Source organism: Pelobates fuscus, chromosome 9 (assembly GCF_036172605.1).
Source record: "Pelobates fuscus isolate aPelFus1 chromosome 9, aPelFus1.pri, whole genome shotgun sequence".
NCBI lineage: Eukaryota > Metazoa > Chordata > Amphibia > Anura > Pelobatidae > Pelobates > Pelobates fuscus.
In genome coordinates this window covers 134,298,449-134,318,677 of record NC_086325.1, presented here as the reverse complement: position 1 = coordinate 134,318,677, position 20,229 = coordinate 134,298,449, and the positions used below count along the sequence as shown (strand labels likewise).

General features: G+C 40.6%; 1 protein-coding gene across 4 annotated transcripts in view; it reads left to right on the top strand.

The window, feature by feature from the left end:
• FAM78A (family with sequence similarity 78 member A) overlaps nucleotides 1–19,693 on the top strand; it is a 64,397-nt gene extending 44,704 nt beyond the window's left edge. For all 4 annotated transcript variants that reach the window (XM_063432452.1, XM_063432450.1, XM_063432454.1 and 1 more), the window contains one exon: nucleotides 15,549–19,693. In XM_063432452.1, the coding sequence (XP_063288522.1) occupies nucleotides 15,549–16,101 (553 nt within the window). In that variant the 3' untranslated portion in view covers nucleotides 16,102–19,693. The remainder of the gene's footprint in view (nucleotides 1–15,548) is intronic.
• Nucleotides 19,694–20,229: the final 536 nt, after the last annotated feature.

Here is a 20,229-nt window from a genome sequence, read left to right as displayed (position 1 = left end):
CTTTGTATAGCACAGATGCTTGGTATAACTGTACGTACTGTATGATGGCACATATACAGCCTTTTTTTCCCCCATTTTGGTGACAAATAGTTTTGGGAATTGTAGTTCATGTTAAGTCTATTCATTGCTGTTGAATCAATTTATTGTCTGGATATTAAATGAATGCTGCTTAGTGCTGTATGGTACTATTGATGTGTCTGTCAGCAAATATCAATGTTTATCAGTTTTTCATTATGTTGGGCAGATCATGAAAAACTTTTCCCTAAAACTTAAAATGAATATGCTCACAAAGGACATTGATTACAAAGGAATGCCAGAGTACTTGCCTTGATTCTCTACCTACAACATATTAAAGAGGCATTCTGGGCATCATAACAACTCTTACATTAAGGGGTTTTCAAACGGTTTAATCCCAAAGTTGCCTCCAGCACCAACCCTCAGATCCCTTAGGCGGTATCCGGCTTTTAAATCTCAGTTTCAATTAGAGCGAAGTGCGGCCGGCAGGGGCACCGCTGATTGGCTTAGAGTGTTCCTTTTTCAAGTCAGTGTTATTAAATGTCCAGAAATCGTGGGCAATTCTGGCCACCATACTCCCTGTTACATATGAAACGCATAGCTACCTGAGAAGTCAGAGCAGTGGCGCCAAATGTACCGGTAATCGATTAATTGTGTTTTAATAAATAATCAGACTAGGACTGTAATCAGTAAACTGTAGATTGAAAGCCACATATACCTTTATCATGAATGGATTTATTTAGTTAGGGCCCTTGATTTGAAAAGGACAGCTATAGTCACATTTGAACTATTCTGGTGTAAATTTTACAATTCACAGTGTTATTCGCTGCCATTCAGATTTTTAAAGCAGACCTGTCATTTTCTGTCATTATTTGCATAGATCATAAACCTTTTATAAAATATTCATGTTAACTGCATTGCAATTTTTATTGAAATTCCCATGCAATCAAAATGAATCACAAGAAAATAGGTACTTTGTCTGGCAAAGCTAACAAAAGGGAGCACAAAAATGTTCTTTTCCCCCTCGCATATATATCCATAATCCTCAATGTTGTACTCTTGTACATGTGCGAGGATAAAGCAATGATATGACTTCTGATGGTTAAAATGCCAGGGGTTGTAGAAAGAAGATGACGGCACCCAGGAGACAAATCTTCATACAAGTATAACTTACCTCTCCTTATCCCCCCCCCCCTCCCTTTCCCCAACCCAGCCCATTAATTCACTACAAATTACAGGGTTTTTCACTACAGTGTGAGTTCAAAGTGTATTTCAAATGTAAGATCAAAAAGGCTGAAGTTGAAAAATTCTCTGTCAGCTATGCTTCCAAATCAACTGCTTTGGCCTTAAATTTGAAATTCACTTTGCATTCACCTCAAATTTATAAGAATTATAACATTTTCTTATTTTTGCCCTAAGTGTGTAACTCTTGTCGATTCCCTAGAATTCCCTATGTTGTCAGAACACCCCTACAGCCTGCTGTTTATCAACCACCGCCCGAACCATGCATTTTTTATAAGCCTGATTGATTAAAATGGCGTGGGAAAACTCTATGGACGTTATATATGTGGTCTGTGGTCTATATTTTATTGATTTTAGGCCACAAATATGCGTTACTTAAAAGCTCCTCCGATTAAAACAGGGAAAGTGGTTTCCCAGTTTATTATAATAAACTATACGAAAAATGCTGAAATATTTTTCTGCACAACAGCTTTAGCACCAATTGAGCGTTTGGGGGTGTAGCTACCTTAAAACTAGTTCAGATATACCAATGTACAGTGTATGACCACAGCCTTCAAACGTTCAAGGATCACAGCCATTCTGAATATCTGTTTTAGGGAAAAAAAACAAGTTACTTTTTAGAATCATTTAGGATTACGATTTTTTTTTCATTTTTTTACACCAACTTGTAGCAAATGTAGTTTGCAAAACGTTGGCAAAAAAACCTGTAGTCACTGTTTGGTTATTGTTGGGCGCTGCTTCCACGCCCCTACCTCACGTCTCATAGAAGCCTGTGCCCGCTCAGAGCACAGAGGGAGGGTTTTAAATAAATACAAAAAAAGAGCCTGCAATGGAGGGAGGCTGGAAAGAGCGCACAAAGGGAGGGGAGAGTTAGCTTCCCCTTGCAGACACTTTTCTAATGTCTGTCAGCAGCGTTAAATATGCACAGAATTTACATTAGGCAGCCCGGAACAGAGTGCTGTAGTTGCAACAAGCCCCCAGCACACGATTAACAATAATTCTAGATCGGCAGTGTTTTAAGCAGAAATACTGCATATACAGAATCCTACCACCATGACCACTCAAAAGCACTGAAGTTGTCCTGTTGGTTGGAGTATACCTTTAATGAAGCAGTTATGGTGTATAGATAATACCCCTGCAATCCCACTGATCAGTTATTTTGGTGCTTTCTGGGTCAGGGCTGCACAGTGTCTACATGCTCAGAATGGATTAATTCAATTCATCTCTACGAGCAGTGGTGTATTTAGGATTTGTGCTGCCCTAGGCAGGACGGTGCTCGGGCACCCCCACCTCCCTTAATTTAAATTTTCCCCACCCCTTCCAGTCAAGGCCGCACTTTGACTGACGCACACACTCACTGATAGATGCATACACTCATTGACAGACACACACTCTCACTGATTTGACACAGTGATAGACACACACACACTATTACTCGGACACACACTGACAGACGCACATTCTCACTGACAGACACACAAACTCACTGACAGACACACATATTCACTGACCGACACACATACACACACACTCATAGACTCACACACATTTACTCACAGATACACACACACAGACATTACCACCAACACTCACAAATTATGTTTTATTATTTTTTTTATTTTAAATCCACCCAACCTCCATGGAAGAGCTGGAGTGGATTACTTACCTCTCCAGTAGGGCTGCTGAGCGGACAGGCAGAGTAGGCGGCAAGGGAGCTCTGATTTTACTGCTCAGCACCCTCGCGCGCAGCTTAGTGATGCTGGGAGCCGGAGTGACGTCATATTCCGGCTCCCAGCTTCATTAAGCGGCGCAGAGGGTGATGAGCAGGAAGAGCTCAGATGAGTATGCTCCCTCGCTGCCCGTCTGGGGGAGGCAAGCAAGGGATCTGCCTGGGCGCTTGGGGGCGGCTTTTGCAAAGTGATGCCTTGAGATGCAAAACCATAGGATTCAAGAGGGTGTACTTTCTTTTTCACATAACATATATACATATATATATTTGAAGAGATGTAAGCTGCACTCACGGTCTCTGTTAAAAATTAAATTCTTTATTATATTTCTTTAAAAATAGATTGACGTTTCAGTCTTCCATTCGGCCTTTCCTGAGGATCAAACATGCTGATCCATTTTTAACAGAGACCGTGAGTGCAGCTTACAACGCTTTCTATTGGAATACTTTGAGCCCTGGCTGGCACCCGGCACTTTACAATATTTTTAGCCTGTGTGCAAGGATGAAAACTATTTCTTTATATATATATATATATATATATGTATATATATATATATATATATATATATAAAAAACAGGAATCCTTAAACTGAATATCTTTAAATTGCCGGGTGCCAGACCTTTGGGCCTCTTTTATCCAAGGAAAACAGAAGTTGGAATGCACTCACGGTCTTTTAATACATTTTGTATCTTTATTCAAATTGCATTAAAAAAATCTGTAGATCTATGGATTTTATGCAATTTAAATAAAGATATGAAATTGATAAAAAGACTGAGTGCAGTCCAACTTCTGTTTTATTTATTTATTTATTTATTTTATTTTATTTTTTTTATTTGGGAAGTGGAATGTCCCCTTAACGCCCCCAAACCCAACTCCGCTTAGCTGTTTTCAAACAAATTGCACTGCAGAAGTGAGATACATTTGATAATAGCATTGACATATTCAGCTCGTTGAGATCTGCATTGGTTTGATCCCGAATAATGCAAACCTCAGACGGAACTTTATCAACTGATATGAAAAGAATTGAACCCAGTGAAAGTGAAAGAATATAATAATATTCATAATACTTCAACTTCACCATAACGAAAGAGATTTGCCTAAAGGAACACTCTAGGGTCAAGACTACAAATGTGTATTCCTGACCCTATGGTGTTAAAAACTATTTAGGTGGAAGGCCCACCAATTTCCCTCTGAAATAGGGTAAGAACGTATTTTTATTCCATTGCCAAGTAGGTCCGCCAGTGCAGGCCCCGCCCTGCTCCGCCTCTCTGGCTGACATTTTCAGAATTTACAATCTCAGCCAATACAATGCTTTTCCATAGGAAACCATTGGGAGGTTAATGCGCACGAATGGCAAAAACGCCAATTTGCGCCAGTCAGCATCTCCTCATAGAGATGGATTGAATTAATGCATCTCTACGGAGAAAGTTCCATGCAAGGCGTGGATACGCTAAACGTCAGTGCAGCACGTTGTGCAGCACTGACCCAGGAAGCACTCCTAGTGGCCATCTGAGTGGTTGCCACTGGAGGTGTCCCCAGGCAGCTATGTAAACACTGCATTTTCTCTATAAAGGCAGTGTTTACTTGAAAATGCTTGTAGAGACCTACTATACACACTCGAACAACTACTTTAAGCTGTAGTTGTTCTCGTGACTATGGTGTCCCTTTAACTCTGGTCTTTAACGGGTTAATATGAGGCTTTTGTGCCTTTGAGGACACAGTGCATTGAGCACAGTTAAATTAATGAAAATGTAATGTTCTTGTGGTTACCTCCTCCATGCTGCGGTAGAGAACTCATTAAAGTCTGTCCGGTTTGTGGCACTATAGGGTCAGCGTGACATGTCCCCAGTCCTAGAGTGCTGTGATCAGCATGGTCGGAGATTACTGGGTGACCTCCACGGCTCAAATGAATACAAGATAAAAATGTTCAGGATTGTTCTAGTGGTTTCCCTGAAAATCTCCCTGTTGTAAATGGTCTATTACAGTGAAATCCTCTCTACACGACTTATACAGTAATAACAATGGGTTTATGATGAGAAACAAGTCACACAATGTTTGTTTTGAACTCACTGTTTAATGCAAACATCCTATAGTTTTATGAGCACAGTTAAATGCTATTATCCTGCCCATTTATGCAACCTGTGTTCTCTAACCTATGCTGGATTGCAACCCCTGCTATGCTGAGCCTGGTACGTGTTGTAGTTGCGGGTAAAATGCCTATGGTTGATTGTGAACCTCACCATAGTAAGAAGATGTTTTTATAGGATTTCTGGGCTCCTGTAACAATAAACGCCACTGACAGGAAATATAAATCTAATTATACTGACAGGAAATATAACATTTCCTTTTTGAGGTGAGCGTTTCAGACATAATATAGAATAAGATGGAGGATGGGCTTAGTGCACCTTGTGTTTCTGAATTTCGTCCCCATGCTTTAGTTTAAAGGGACTGTCCAGTGCCAGGAAATCAAACCTGTTTTCCTGGCACTAGAGAATTCTACAGTGCCCCCCTCCCTTCTGCACCCCATCCCATGTTGCTAAAGGGGTTAAAATCCTTTCAGACACTTACCTGAAAACATCGCCGATGTCCCTCCGTCAGCGTGGGAGACCTAATGCGCAATGCGCGGCACGCATTAGACCTTGCCATAGGAAAGCATTATTCAGCGGAATGCTGTCCTATGGGGATTCCGGTGACGCTGGAGGTCCTCATGAATAGCGTGAGGACGCCCAGCGTCGTTTAAGCGACCAAAAAGTCGTTTAAGAACCTGGAAGTCCCTCTAGTGGCTGTCTAATAGACAGCCACTACAGAAGGACTTCAACATGCAAGGTAATTATTGCAGTTTATAAAAACTGCAATAGTTATACTTGTCGGGTTAAGGGTAGTGGGAGTTGGCACCCAGACCACTCCAATGGGCAGAAGTGGTCTGGGTGTCTGGAGTGTCCCTTTAATGTAGTGTTTTTGGTATAGAGTTCATGCCTGCATTCTCACTCTCAATTCTTGATCACACATACCCTGCAGGTGACCTACACAGTCCCCCTACACATTTCCTGTAATGAGAAATTAGGTTTAATTTAGAGTTTCCTATCTCCTGCTTTGTTAATAGCCTGCTAGAGTCTGCAGTAATCTGGGATTAAAGTTGAGTTAAGAGAGCAGGGGATAAAACGTCTAAACTAAACACACTATGCTATCACATCCAATTGAAAATTACAAATATTTTTTCAAGTTGTGGTGGCGTGGGTAGGTCTGTATAAAAGAAACACAAGTGATTTAACCCCTAAATGGCAGAGAATTGAGCAGGGGCACAATCTATTCCTAGGGTAGGCAACCTTTGGCACTCCAGGTGTTGTGGACTACATCACCCCTAATTCTTTCCCAGCGTTATGGCTTTAAGAGCAATATGGAATCTGTAGTCCACAACATCTAAAGTGCCATAGGTTGTTTACCCTTGATCTTTTCAATACACTAAAAGTGCTTTGTTAAGCTATAGTGGTTTTGGTGCTTAGAGTATCTCTTTAATGCACAGGTAGCTGGTACCAACTGCTGAACACCTAGAGGCCAGGTCCCATTTGTATATCCAGCCTTAAATATCTGTATTAGTAGATGCAGCTGAGGTTGTCAGATCCACCAAGTTGTCTTGTCATGTAGTCGCATATTGCTTACTAAGGGCAGTACATTAAGAGGGCTGCCCTGCAGCTTGTTGCTCCAGATGTACAAGCAGGAGATCATGTTTTTAAAGGATCATTCTAGGCACTCTAATTATCTGTTATCATTGAATAGTTAGTGCAAAGAGAACCCAGGTCCCGGGATCACTGCACCCTAGATCAGTGACCAAATTGTCCACAATACATGTACATTGTGAGCATCTATTGAAAATAAACCAGATATGATTCATTAGCTATGGGATAGCACAGGACAGCAGTTATCAAATTTCTAGCAGCCCATTTTGCTTAGGAAGGCATATGTGTTGAACTAATTAGTTTGCTGTGTGGGAGACATTTGGACATCTAACCTCCCTGTTTAAAACCAGGGGTCTGGGTCAGTCTCAGCTTGCAATATATCATTGAGAACCTGTCAATCACATTTAGATTTGTATCCACTTAAAGCAGAGTATGCAGTATTGCTGTTAAAGATGTAATTGAAGGCTCCATCCCCTTTGATGTCATTTGTATTCTGGCCTAGAAAAGGTTTTCAGTGAATTTGGTTCAGTAATGGATTTATGCACTCACATTACCTGCGCAGTCATAAGAAGCCCATGAGACTGATATCCTTCCAGAACTAAGCAATGCAAGGACTCCATGGCATTGGTAGGAAGCCTGTAGCTAAGTGACCTGCCATTGTTTCTGTGGGAAATGCTCCCTATAACATAAAACGATTGGACTGCAAATCAGATTGTGATCCATGAATCCAAGAAAGATTGAAAACATGACTGCCCCTTTAAAAAAAGATGAATCTTTGCTCCTCGTGTCCTTTGGTGTGGGTGGGAAGTTTCATTAGCTTCACCCAAAGAAAAGTCTCAAAAATTGCTTCCCAAACATACAGCCATCCATTCATAACAATCTAGTTCTAATCAGTATTCCCATTGGACCAGAAAGCCTAAAATTGAAAACCATTGGGGGTCCATGAGGACTAGATCAGAAAACATTGCTAGTGCCCTTCATTGGATATTGAGCCTAAGATGTATCGGTTTGCAGTAAAGTTTATATTTCCTTGTTCCCACAAGGCAACATAATTATGTGAATGCATATACACTGATCAGTCACAACATTAAAACCACTTGACTAATATCATGTTGGTCCCCTTTGTGCTGCCAAAACAGCTCCTATGTCGCGGCATGAACTCTACAAGAACTCTGAACATATGCTATGTTATTGGGCAACAAGAAATTAGCAGCAAATCCTTTAAGCCCTGTAAGTTTCAAGCTGGGGCCTGCATGCATTGGATTTGTTGTTCCAGCAGATCCCATAGGTGCTCAATTGGATTGCGACCTAGGGAATTTGGAGGCCAAGCCAACACCTTGAATGCTTTTCTATGTTCCTCAATCCATTCCTCAACATTTTGTTGCAGTGTTGCAGCATGCATTATCTTGCTGAAAGAGTCCACAGCCATCAGGGAAAACCATTGCCATTAAGAGGTGCAAATGGTCTGCAACAATCTCTAGGTTGTTGGAACGTGTCTAAGTCATTTCCACATGAATGCCAGGACCCAAGGTTTGCCAGCAGAACATTGCCCAGAGCATAACTGTGCCTCCGCCAGCCTGCCTCTTCCCTTAGTTCATCCTGCTGCCATCTCCTCCCCAGGTAAACAACGCACACCCATCTGGCCATCCACATGATCTAAATGAAAACATGATTCATCTGACCTGGCAACATTCTTCCTTTGATCCATGGTTCAGTCATGACACATGTCCACATTGAAGGCGCTTACGGTGGTGGACAGAGGTCATCGTGGCACTTTGACCGGTCTGCGGCTATGTGGCCCCATACGCAAACTGCGATGCACTGTCTGTTCTGACACCTTTCTATCATGGCCAGTTTTTCAGCAAACTTAGCTACAGTAGCTCTTCTGTGTGATCGAACCAACTAGCCTTCACTCACCGTTTGTACATCAATAATCCTTGGATGCCCATGACCTTGATGCTGGTTCACTGATTGCCCTTCCTTGCACCACTTTTGTTGGGTACTATTTGATGCCTACTGGGAGCACCCCACAAGACTTGCCGTTTTGGAGATGCTCTGACCCAGTCGTCTAGCCTTCACTATTTGGTCCTTCTCAAAGTCACTCAGATCTTTTTGCTTGACCATTTTTCCTGCTTCCAACACATGAAATTCAAGAACTGACTGTTCACTAGCTGCCTAATATATTCCCCCCCCCCCCTCCCCCCATTGACAGGTGCCATTGTAACAATATAATCAATGTTATTCACTTTACCTGTCAGTGGTTTTAATATTGTGACTGATCATTGTATGTTTCTGTGAAGGTCACCCCTTTTTAGAAAATCACTAGCCATAAGTGGATACATTGCATATCTGTAGCTGGAAACAGTCCATGTCAGTGATGATTAGAGCTGGGAAAATAATTAAATAAATGGAGAGGATCAAATATTTAGCGATGACTGTAAGTGATTATTATTATAAATTAATAATAGGAGCAGGACGCAGGGCTTTCGCTATGAATCTAGCTGTTGGCTGTATCTAGTTTTCAATAAGTGTAAAATCAGCTGTGGACTCGGGTAAGTAGATACATGTCCTTCGTCAAGGTGTCTGTCCATTTTAATCTCCATATCCATTTCAATGTCAGAGTAAGCAGTATTTCAACATTCTCATCTTCTCTCCTTCATGAATATTCAGCAAAACACATGACTTGTGAGAAGGTGATTACGGTAAGTTGTTCCCCCAAATCCAATGAGCTGCATGTAGTGGGTGAACAATTGCCAGGCACCTAATGGATTCCTGTCTAATAGGGGTGGACCTGCCTAATAAAAAAGCATATTATTTGTCTGCCCTGATATGCTATATGTGAAAAGTATATATATATATATATATATATATATATATATATATATATATATATATATATATATCTGTCTGTCATACATAGGCTATTACATAAAAATCTTTATAAAATACTCACATTGACTGTGTTGGAACTTCACTGATCCAACCAGGTCCAACAATATCATAAGACATAGGAGGGACTACTTTGTCTTATTATTTTTCCTGTGCTTGACAAAGAGCAGAGCTACCTTTTGTCAAGCCTTGTTAAGCCCTCAGCCATCAGTAGTGATGGCTGCGGGGAAAAAAGGCTCTGTCTCTAGTAGCAGGATTCCTCCGTTGACCTCTGTATTGCAGTATACAACATTGACATCAGATCCTGGAAGCTGAAGTATTAGGAGCTGATGAGGATTGTCAGGAAGAAGATGGAAGCTGTGAGGGACAGGTTCTAGTAAATTAAAGACTTATGTCAATCAACCGGGAAAAACACACAGAAAAAGTGATTTTATTACAATAACTGACCTTTCCCTGCACCCCCTGGCCACCGCACTGCCAGTGGGGCAGTCACCGTCAGGGGTCTTCTCAAATTATGCGAAGACCCCAGATAGTGACAGAGCCACATTAAGGGAGCTTGAGGTAGAACATGGTAACATCTGCTACAGTACTTAAATATAAAACAATTGTAGCATTAGAATAAATAGTCGCTAGCTGTTATGCCTGAAAATATGCCACCTCAGACCTACTCAGCATAGTCTTAGTTCCAAGTTCCATTTTAGCTAATATTAGGTTTATTATAAAATTATGGGATGACAATTATATAGGCTCTATGCTTTCCATTCAATTACTATTGCCTAAACGTTAAAATTCACTTTGAATTCTCTCTTTAGTGAATAATCCAGAAAACGTCAGCATGTAATTTGTATTGGCGTTTATTTAAACAGAGAAAATAGTATAGGTAGAAGAATAGATTGTTGGGTGTTTCTTCAAACAGAGCTGTTTTGTCTGCATGTCATGTTATTTTTGCTGTTTATCTTCCATTTTCACTGTTTTGTCTGTTTCAGCCGTAATCTGTCTAGATTGTTAGTGACATTGAGGAATGTGAGAATGAAGTGTTACTTTTTCCTTTTACTGTTAAAATAAAATTAAAAGGTTAGCCTTTTTCAGCAAAACTGATTTTTGTTTCCTTTAGTCTTTACCTAAAGGAACACTCAGTGCACCATAACCACTACAGCTTGTGGTCGTGGTTATGGTACCAGGAGTGCCCTGGCACCCTTCCATTGTAAGGAATCTTTTACTGAACAGATTGACCTTGGGTCAGCTTGGTACCGCTCTCCTCCTGTACTACTAATGCTGAAGAACCAAAGTTCTTAAGTGGGAACTTCCATTAGCACATTGGCCGAGAGCGTCCGCTAATGAGCTAACAAAACGTCTGTAAGCTTGTTTGCTGAGAAACTCCTGTCTCTAGTTGTAGAGGCAGTGGAGGCAAGAAGCAAAATCCGTTGGACCCCAGGTAAGAAGCCAAATCATTTAAAAACGGTTTGACTCCTTACAATGGTGGGAGGGGCACCAGGGTACTCCTTGGAATGTTTTTTTAAGGGGAAACTAACGTGCTAGAAATACAAAATTTCCTAACATTATAGCCCCCCACTCTCTTGCACGCCCCCCTCCCGCTTTGCAGAACCCTTTTGTAACTTACCTAAATCCGCCTCCGCTCCTCCTCCCCCGATGTCAGGGACCTATTGTGCATGCGTTGCAATCGCTCGCATTAGGACTACCCCATAGGAAAGCATTGAAAATCCTTTCCTATGGGGTTTTAACTGATGCTGGATGTCCTCATGCACATTATGAGGACGTCCAACATCAGTTTTGTGACCAAGAGTCGCCTAACGACCCAGAAGTCTCTTTAGTGGCTGTCTGGTAGACAGCCACTAGAAGTGGAGTTAACCCTGGCAGGTAATTATTGCAGTTTATCAAAAATTGCAATAATTACAATTGCAGGGTTAAACTGACAGGGGCACTGCACCTAGACTGCTTCAATGTGCCTTTAGTGTCCCTTTAAGGTTATATGGCAATATAGAAGTCATGTTATGCAATTGTAAAAACTATGAGCCTTTTTTTTTTTTTATCTTTCTATCTTGCCACATGGATCTGCAGCTGTACAGCAGCTACTTCCCCATTCACTACCCATTTACCATCGAACTTTCACATGGATTTTAAGACAATCAAGAAATGCATCATTTGATATCTTCCTGTTCAGTTTTTTTTTTAGTCTACAGTTGCTTACAATTGCACATGGTCCAATGGTGTAACAAATAATGCAAGTGAGCATGCGCAACTCAGGAGAGGAAAAAATAAAAAAGTACATTTTAATACTGGCTGCTGTTTTATTTTTTATTTACTCTTTAGAATGGTGTGTGGGGGAAAGAATTGCAATTGTAAGTATTACATCTAATTTTCATTATTAGTGACTCAACAGTGCAAACCAAGGTAGCGGATATAATTGTGCCACTCTGATAAACTGTAAATAGAAATGTGCACAATAACTGTCACTTGCACAAAATAGCATGTTTAAAGAACCCATTCCAAGAGTTAAAGAGTTATTGCAAGCACCATGACCACTTTATTGAGTTAAAGTGGTCAAGCTGCCTGAAGTCTGCATGTGCAGCATTTTGCTTTGAAATGCACCTTACAGATTAACCCCTTAAATCCACCTCTGGCTGCGTTATCAGCCAGCCCAGAACAAAGTTCCGGGCTGGTCATTGTGAATTCTGTGCAAAATTTGCGCCTGACACCAGCACGCACAGTGTGTGCCCCCTGTCTCCCATCAGTCCTTTCTCTGACCTCCCTTACCTTCCAACGAGGGAGAGTGGCATCAGCCTAGGAGGACCAGACTGAGGGAGAGCTTGGACTCAGCAATGAAATGTAGGTGAGTTTTACTTCTTTAACCCCTTAAGGACCAAACTTCTGGCATAAAGGGGAATCATGACATGTCACACATGTCACGTGTCCTTAAGGGGTTAAAAAAACTAAACTTTGGGCCACCTCAGAAAGGGTTACTTCAATTAAAACCATTTTTTTTTGTTTCAAATGTGGTCATTCTATATGCTAAAATAATTCTCTCCAAGTATATTTGTGCCCTAAATCCCTTACCCTTACAGCCCTGCCTTGACTCACAAAGTTAGAATGGCAATGCATGCTCAAGTGCCGAAACATTAGGTCTTAACTTGTTCCACTTGTCGACAGTAGGCCAAGAACATATTTATTTTCTATCTCCCCATAGTGCATTTTACACAGGGCACTGATAATGATCTCTGTGTTAGTGGCTGCCTTGGAATTACCAACTTTATCCCCCAGAATTCAACAATTCCCCTATGGAGGACTCTTCTGCGTAATCAGAGGTATTATTGATTCCATTCACAGGATACCTTGACAGACGCCCCAGTTTGCTCTGTGCCTAGCCACTGTCTGATACAGCTACATCTCTAAGCCCTGTTCTTCCTATTAGAGGAAGCGGTATTCGTGTCTGTAGAAGCATCCTGTACGTTGCAGAACAGGAAGGGGGGGGGGGGGGGGGGGATCCTTGTTGTGAGCAAAGATTCTACCCTTGATATAGCAGGACGTTCTTATAGCGAGTCAGGCCATGCATGTAAGGATGTTCTTTAAAAAAAAAACGATTGCATCTGCCAGGATGTAGAGATTGTAATTTCTATGGTATGTGGGCATTTTAAGAACGCACGGCAGCAGTTTACCAGATTCCACCGCAGCCCACTTCCCCCCCCCGCTATTTCCATATGTGTATATTGCAGAGAAAAACTGAAACAAAATTAGAATGGGTTTAACCCCTTGTGGAAAAATCCCATTATTACGATAAAAGGTGCTTGGGATGGGTTTGTTTATAAGTGGTTAAAACAGCATCTTCAACGATTCTCTGACATCGCCCACATCTACAAGGAAATTAGTCTTATTGTACATGAATTTCACGTGAGAACGCACTATCTCACTATTACATGTAGTTCGTCTGTGGTTTATGCAACTAGGGCAGAAGTTGCTGGATGCAAATATTAAAGGGACACGAGCAATTCAAATATTGCACAATCACACAGACTGAATGAATGATCGAGACGACTTGAGAAAATGTAGTAAACAAAGAATCTTGAGAATATATATAATTTTTGTACGAATAGTAAACATCTTTAAATTGCAACACACAAAATATTGAACATGACCTATAACCTGTGTTAACCTTTATTTCATGTGATGCTACTTTTTCTTTTAATTGTTCAATCCTGACATGGACAGGACTCATTGTGCTGGAGGAACAGAATTTTTTTTTTAATTATGAAATTGGGGAGAGGCAAGATGGAGGGGGTACTTACAGGAAGGAGGTACATATTGAGATGTGGATTTCTACATTTAATTTTGTTTTACAGACTTCACAAACATATTTGTCAAATCTGGGGGAAGAGTAAGCATTATCTTTATATATATAAAAAAAAAAACACAACTTAAGAAGTGTCATTTCCACGTTTAAATACCGTAAAGGGAGTCACTCCCAAATATTTCCAATATAATATTTCCAATATTTTATTTCTCTGGTAAATAATCCATTATAAGATACTTATATGGCTATTCCAGAAACGAAAGGATATTTTTAGTTACCTGGGATGGGAGGGCTACGGCTAATGTGATTTATGTGTCTGTGACTGTACAAGGACCACATTCTAAGTGGCATGATGCAATCAATGGTTATGTTTTTCATTTAAATCTCCTCATAGCTTGTACATATTCCATTAATGCTCTGTTTATTTTCCTTAATGAAATGCTAATATATAAATTTGAAACAATGATCGCCACTTGTCAAATATGCACACTTCTTAAAGGGTTACTCCAAGCCTTTTTTACTGTATATTTTCCGCTTTATAATGCCCTATTGGGAATCCAACCCTAAAATAAGTAATGAAACTAAGCTAAATCTTACCTAGAAACAGGTAAGGCTCCCGGCGTCACTCTGCACTCCCCTCTCTGACGTCATGGCAGCCATCACGAGGTCCAATCTAAGGTTTCCTGTAGAAAAGCCTTTCTATTGCTTAATGTATTTGTTCTGGTGAGTATAATCATTCCATTCAGGCTTTTTGATGTAAGCACTGTCTTTTCAGAGAAAACTGAGTGTTTACATTACAGCCTAGGGACAACTCCACTGGCCATTTCTCAGATGGCTACTAGAGGTGCTTTCTAGGGCAGTTCGGCACACTGTGCAGCACTGATATTCAGTGCCTCCACCCTCTGCATGGAGACACTGAACTTTCCTCATAGAGATGCATTGATTCAGTTCATCTCTATGAGGAGATGCTGATTGGCCAGGGCTGTGTTTGACTTGTGCTGGCTCTGCCCTGACCTGCCTCCTTGGCATTCTCAGTGAATCCAAAGCTTTCCTTGTGATTAACTGAGATTACCACTTCTGATAATGTCAGCCACGGAGGCAGATCAGAGGAAGAGCCAGCAGCAGCAGACTCGAAATATAGTATTTCCAAAGACAAGGCGAAATATAATATTCCAAAGACAAGGCGTGCAAGGGGGCTGGATGGTGTTTTTAACACTATAGGGTCAGGAATACATGTTTGTGTTCCTGAACCTATAGTGTTCCTTTAACTGTCTCAAAGTGCATGCTTTAGAGAGAGGGGAGGGGGAATAAATGAAACACATACGTCTGTTTGCATGGTGAACGCTGATGGATGGACATATTTTTGCACAAAATTGACATTTGGCAGTCCAGAAAAGATTTCATTTGACCTTCCAAAGTCTTCTGTGCGGCGAGTACAATTAGACTGACTGACAGAAACGCTTTACATACAGACTCCTATCAGTATGACCACTTCTAAAAGCAGATGTGGTCATGGTGGTTGGACTAATCCTTTGAGTTTGGGAGTTATTGGAAGAGGGACACCAGAGCAAAACCCAGGAGCGCAGCACAGCGTTCCCAATGAGGACAGTCTTAAAATTGTTCCTTAAAATTTAAATGGTTTGATGTACATGGAAGGACTCGATCTTTGATTAATCCCTCTAATCTTTACAGATCCAGCTGGGAGCTACCAGATCTTGAACAAGGTAAAATCCCAGCCATCAGCGACTCTGATGGAGTGAATTACCCCTGGTACGGCAACACCACCGAGACCTGCACTGTCACTGGGCCCACCAAATGTGATACTAAGTTCCTTGTCAGCATGAATGACAACTTCTACCCAAGCGTGACATGGGCTGTTCCTGTCAATGAGGGAAATGCACCCAGGCTAACAGGGATCCACAGAGACCAAAGTTTTACTACTTGGCTGGTGGCTATCAACATGGCCAGTGGTGAACATATTATTCTGCAAACCATCAAGTGGAGGATGAAATTGGAAATAACAGTAAACCCCAGTTTACCCCTGGGACAACGAGCTAAACTAAAAGAACCTTTCACCCAAGAGCAGCCCCAAGTGCTTTCCAAGAATGAACCCATACCACCGAGTGCACTAGTAAAACCCAATGCCAATGATGCCCAGGTGCTGATGTGGAGGCCAAACAATGGACAGGCAGTTGTGGTCATAGCCCCGAGACATCAGAGGATCAAAGCAGACAAAACTCAATAGCTGCCACTTTGAAAGGGGAGAACCAAAATAATGAACAGGTCATAGATTTTGCTTTATTCGGGTATCACTGTGTTACTTGATAAACATGGGAGGGAGTCTCCTGCACAATTGAAGCCTCTCTCCTGCCAACTAGAACAATATTATTGCAAAGTGCTACTGGAAGGCCAAATAGGGAATGATGGTGACAGGGTCAATTAAACAATAGCTACCAATGGCAGAACTGATGGGAATGTTAGAACTAAATCAGGTCGACCAGCTTTCAAAATTCCATCAAACATGAAACTTTCCAACTTGGCCAGTTGAGTGACCAGATCATCAGTGATGTATGATAACCCTGGATCCCTCCTGAATATAGATAATACAAGTTCAGGATTCCAAAGAAGCCCACTGAGTTTATTCACTATCAACAAGGGAAATTACAATTATTTTGGTCAAAATAGCCAAATCGCAAAAAATATTTGTCTGCTATTTCGGTGTACAGATAACAATTCTCTTGCCAGTTCTAAACATTGCCCAGTTTATTCAATACCAGCTATAGATAAAATCCAAATTGGTCATGTTTGATACTGATTTTTTTTGTAACATTCACAAAATGTATTTGTAATATTTTTAGGTGGTTATTAGTTTGTTCAGTGTACTTCAATGCTTTTATTCCACCTCAGAAATATCACATGCGACCTGATACAATAAGATGTGAAAAATGTTTACACATCTATGTATATTATTGCAAAACCTCTGTTTAGTTTTTTTAGTTCTAGCTTCAAATTTAAAAATGTTACATTACAGGGTTACCTGTAGCACCATAACCACTTCAGATTGCTAAAGTGGTTATGGTGCAAGCATTCTGTCTGTGCAGCTAGAAATGTTGCCAACTCAAAGATATTTTGCTTTTCTTACCCCAGTGAACTCCACCTCTGTCTCCTGTCAATAATTTTTTTTTTCTGGTCTGGCTATGTCAAGTTTATCCATGATTTGCATTTAGTGTCAGTGCACACTAATAACAAACACATAGCTTCTCATACTTTGTATATCCCGCAAGTGGCTTTCTTTACTGTGTGTGCACACATTTTTCTGTCCTCCCCAATCCTTCCCACAGTATTTGTCTTCCCTTCTCAGCTTAGAAATCTCAATGTGTATGTTTTTTCTGTAGCAGCCTTAATAGCCGCACAAGTGCAGTTGGTCCCAAGGGTATTCTCTATGAGAACTATTTGATTAGACACTGCCCCGTATGAATAAGGGCATTTATGCTGGGCAGAGAAGTAGGATGATCAACATTAGCTGCAGAAGCCAGTTCTGCAGCTAATGTAAGGCAAGATTTTAGAATAGTTTTTTAGTAAATGTATATTTTTTTAATGCCATAACCATATGCATTAAAAAGTGAATTTTTAGTAACCTAGAGTTTCCCTTTAAATGAACATAACATGGGAAGTGATTTAAACATGAAACCTTCATGTTGTTGGACGTGTGTGTTGCACTCGCTTCTTGTTCAGAAGGGGAAATTTATTCCGTAAAATAGTGTTCAGCCATGTAAATAAATCTTTACACATATGTTTATGAATGTTACAAAATGCTGTCTCTTAGAAGTAGTGTCATTTAAGTCAGAGGTGTTGAATTTCAGCCCTTTAATACCGCTAGATTTTCTGGGTGAGATTTATAAAAATGTCTCTATTAGAAAAGTGCTGCAGGGTTCTAAAGATGGATCACCATGGAGATCAACGGAATCACTATTTACAGTCAGTATGTCTCCATGGTGACTGATTTACTGTTTACATTTCGCCACACTTTTCTTTTAGTGACACTTATATAAACCTCCGTTCATGTTCTTTGGCTGAATAAATTCTAATTCAGAAATTTGGCAGAATTATAGAATATCAGACACAGAGAGCCGGGTGTGACACCTCAGCTTTCAATTAAATTTTATTAAAACAGCTGGCCATTCCCGATCTGGATATCCATTTCGATTGTTTAAGCTCAGGTAGTTCGCTTCCACCATGGGGGTGAGAAATGTTACAAAATGTGTTACTTGTTTGGAGTTCTTTTTCTTTGCTTGTTAGCACTTACAGGAAATGCATACTGTAAAGGACAAGTCTATTGGACACACTCTGGCACTCAGTGGGTTAAAATATACCTTTTCTTTATTTCATGAGGTCCAAGAGGCCAAGTTGCTATTGTCCTCCCTTACCCCCAGATGATGCTGTTGCTGTAAATTATGCTCATGTTTAAGCTTTGCCCTAAATGGGAATTACTGACACGGACACAATACACTGTGAGCATCAGTCCAATAAGGCAGTGCAACTGTGTGCTATATGCAACTGGTTAGGTAACTTACAGACCTACCACTCAGGGCTAGCATAGCTGCAAGCTCGGCTTCTAAGAGGGTATTAATTCATTGCTGGAAAATGAAATATCTTGTACTCAAAGATGCTGCTTTATCAAGAGAGGTTAAATGGTACTGATGGGTACAGTAGTGGGAGACAGGTTCGTTCAACATTTAAAGCAATGGGCAGCAAACTGTGAATTAATCTAGAAATCTGAGCTGTTTTCAGCACACATTCACCCAAGAAAAGCGGACTGTCTAGCTCTGTGACAACGATCCTTAGAACCCAAAATATTTCAGAACTGCAAATCCCATCTACTTTAGGTATATCTGCGTTTCCAGTGTTAACTATCACTGTCCAATCTACACAGATAAAACTCAGCATTAACAGACCCCTAATTATTAGGCATCAAGATACACAAATTCTACCGCTGATTACAGATAAATCCTACTGGTCTTCTCTATAAACTGGGTCTCCTATAGAACTGAAAATCTGGACCACGTACAAAAATAAACCATCTAACTGGAAAAAAATGTGTAATCAATCGGAGTGGCTATTGCAAAAGTTTCTTGTTGAAAGACGTAATCCAAGTGTTTTCCGAGTTAATAACGACAACACAGTACGGAGAGATCATGTAATTAAATACGTATAACTAGGTGCTAATACTCCAAAGCACTCCCTCAAGTGCCCAAACAAAGTCCAATATATCAAAAAAGAGATCGCACACTAGATTTGCTCCTAAAACATACACATAAATGCTATATTAAACGACAATAAGTATAACAAACAAAAAGCAAAAAAAATCAATTAATCAACTAATTAAAGTGACCAGAAAAAGGCAAACAAATTAAACAATGGCAATTACCACAATTTACACAAGCCTATTCTGGCAGAAACGCAAGCCCCTAATACCCCCAACCTTTCGGCAGCTAGGAGGTATCTCTTAGAAGCAAATCTAGTGTGCAATCTCTTTTTTGATATATTGGATTTTCCGAGTTAATACACATACAGTTCACATTGGTACCAGAAAGTATTTTCATTATAGAAGGCAGTTCATTGTGTTGTAAGGGTTAGTAAGAAATGTTTGCGAAATTATGTATTTTAATCCCCCTGAAACATGCCCATTCATCTTCTTATCATCAGATAGATTAACTGCAGAATCTTTTTGAAGGAAAAATATCTAAATATATAAAATGTTAATGTGTAAAAGCCAAGTGAATTCTATGTGCTACTGTGCTGCCACAGATAAAAATAAACTGAAACTGGTACCTGTTCGATGATGTATAAGGAACTCACTGCAAGTTCTGCCCTGGATTACGAGTACACCTGCAGGAGTAAGTGTGATTTTATGTTAGTAGTGATGCCAAGTCCTCAGAGATTTGGGAACTTCGATTTACAAAGTTCAAACCAGCTAGCCTTGTCTTTTAACAATCTGACTTATTGAATAAAACATTTTCTAGTTTAACAGTTACTTAGATCCATTAGTACTTAGTCAGAGGCTAGAAAAGTAAACAGCTTTCATAGTACTGAGTCAACATACTCGTTTTCCTGGCACTAAAGTGCCCTGAGGGTGCCCCCACCCTCAGGGTCCACCTCCCGCCGGGCTGTAGGGGGAGGTAGGGGTTACTCTCTGCCTCCTCGGCTGCATGCGCGGCAAAAGCCGTGCGCGCATTCAGCCAGTCTCATAGGAAAGCATTCTCAATGCTTTCCTATGGACGCTGGCGTCTTCTCACTGTGAAAATCACAGCAAGAAGCGCGGAAGCGTCTCTAGCGGCTGTCAATGAGACAGCCACTAGAGGCTGGATTAACC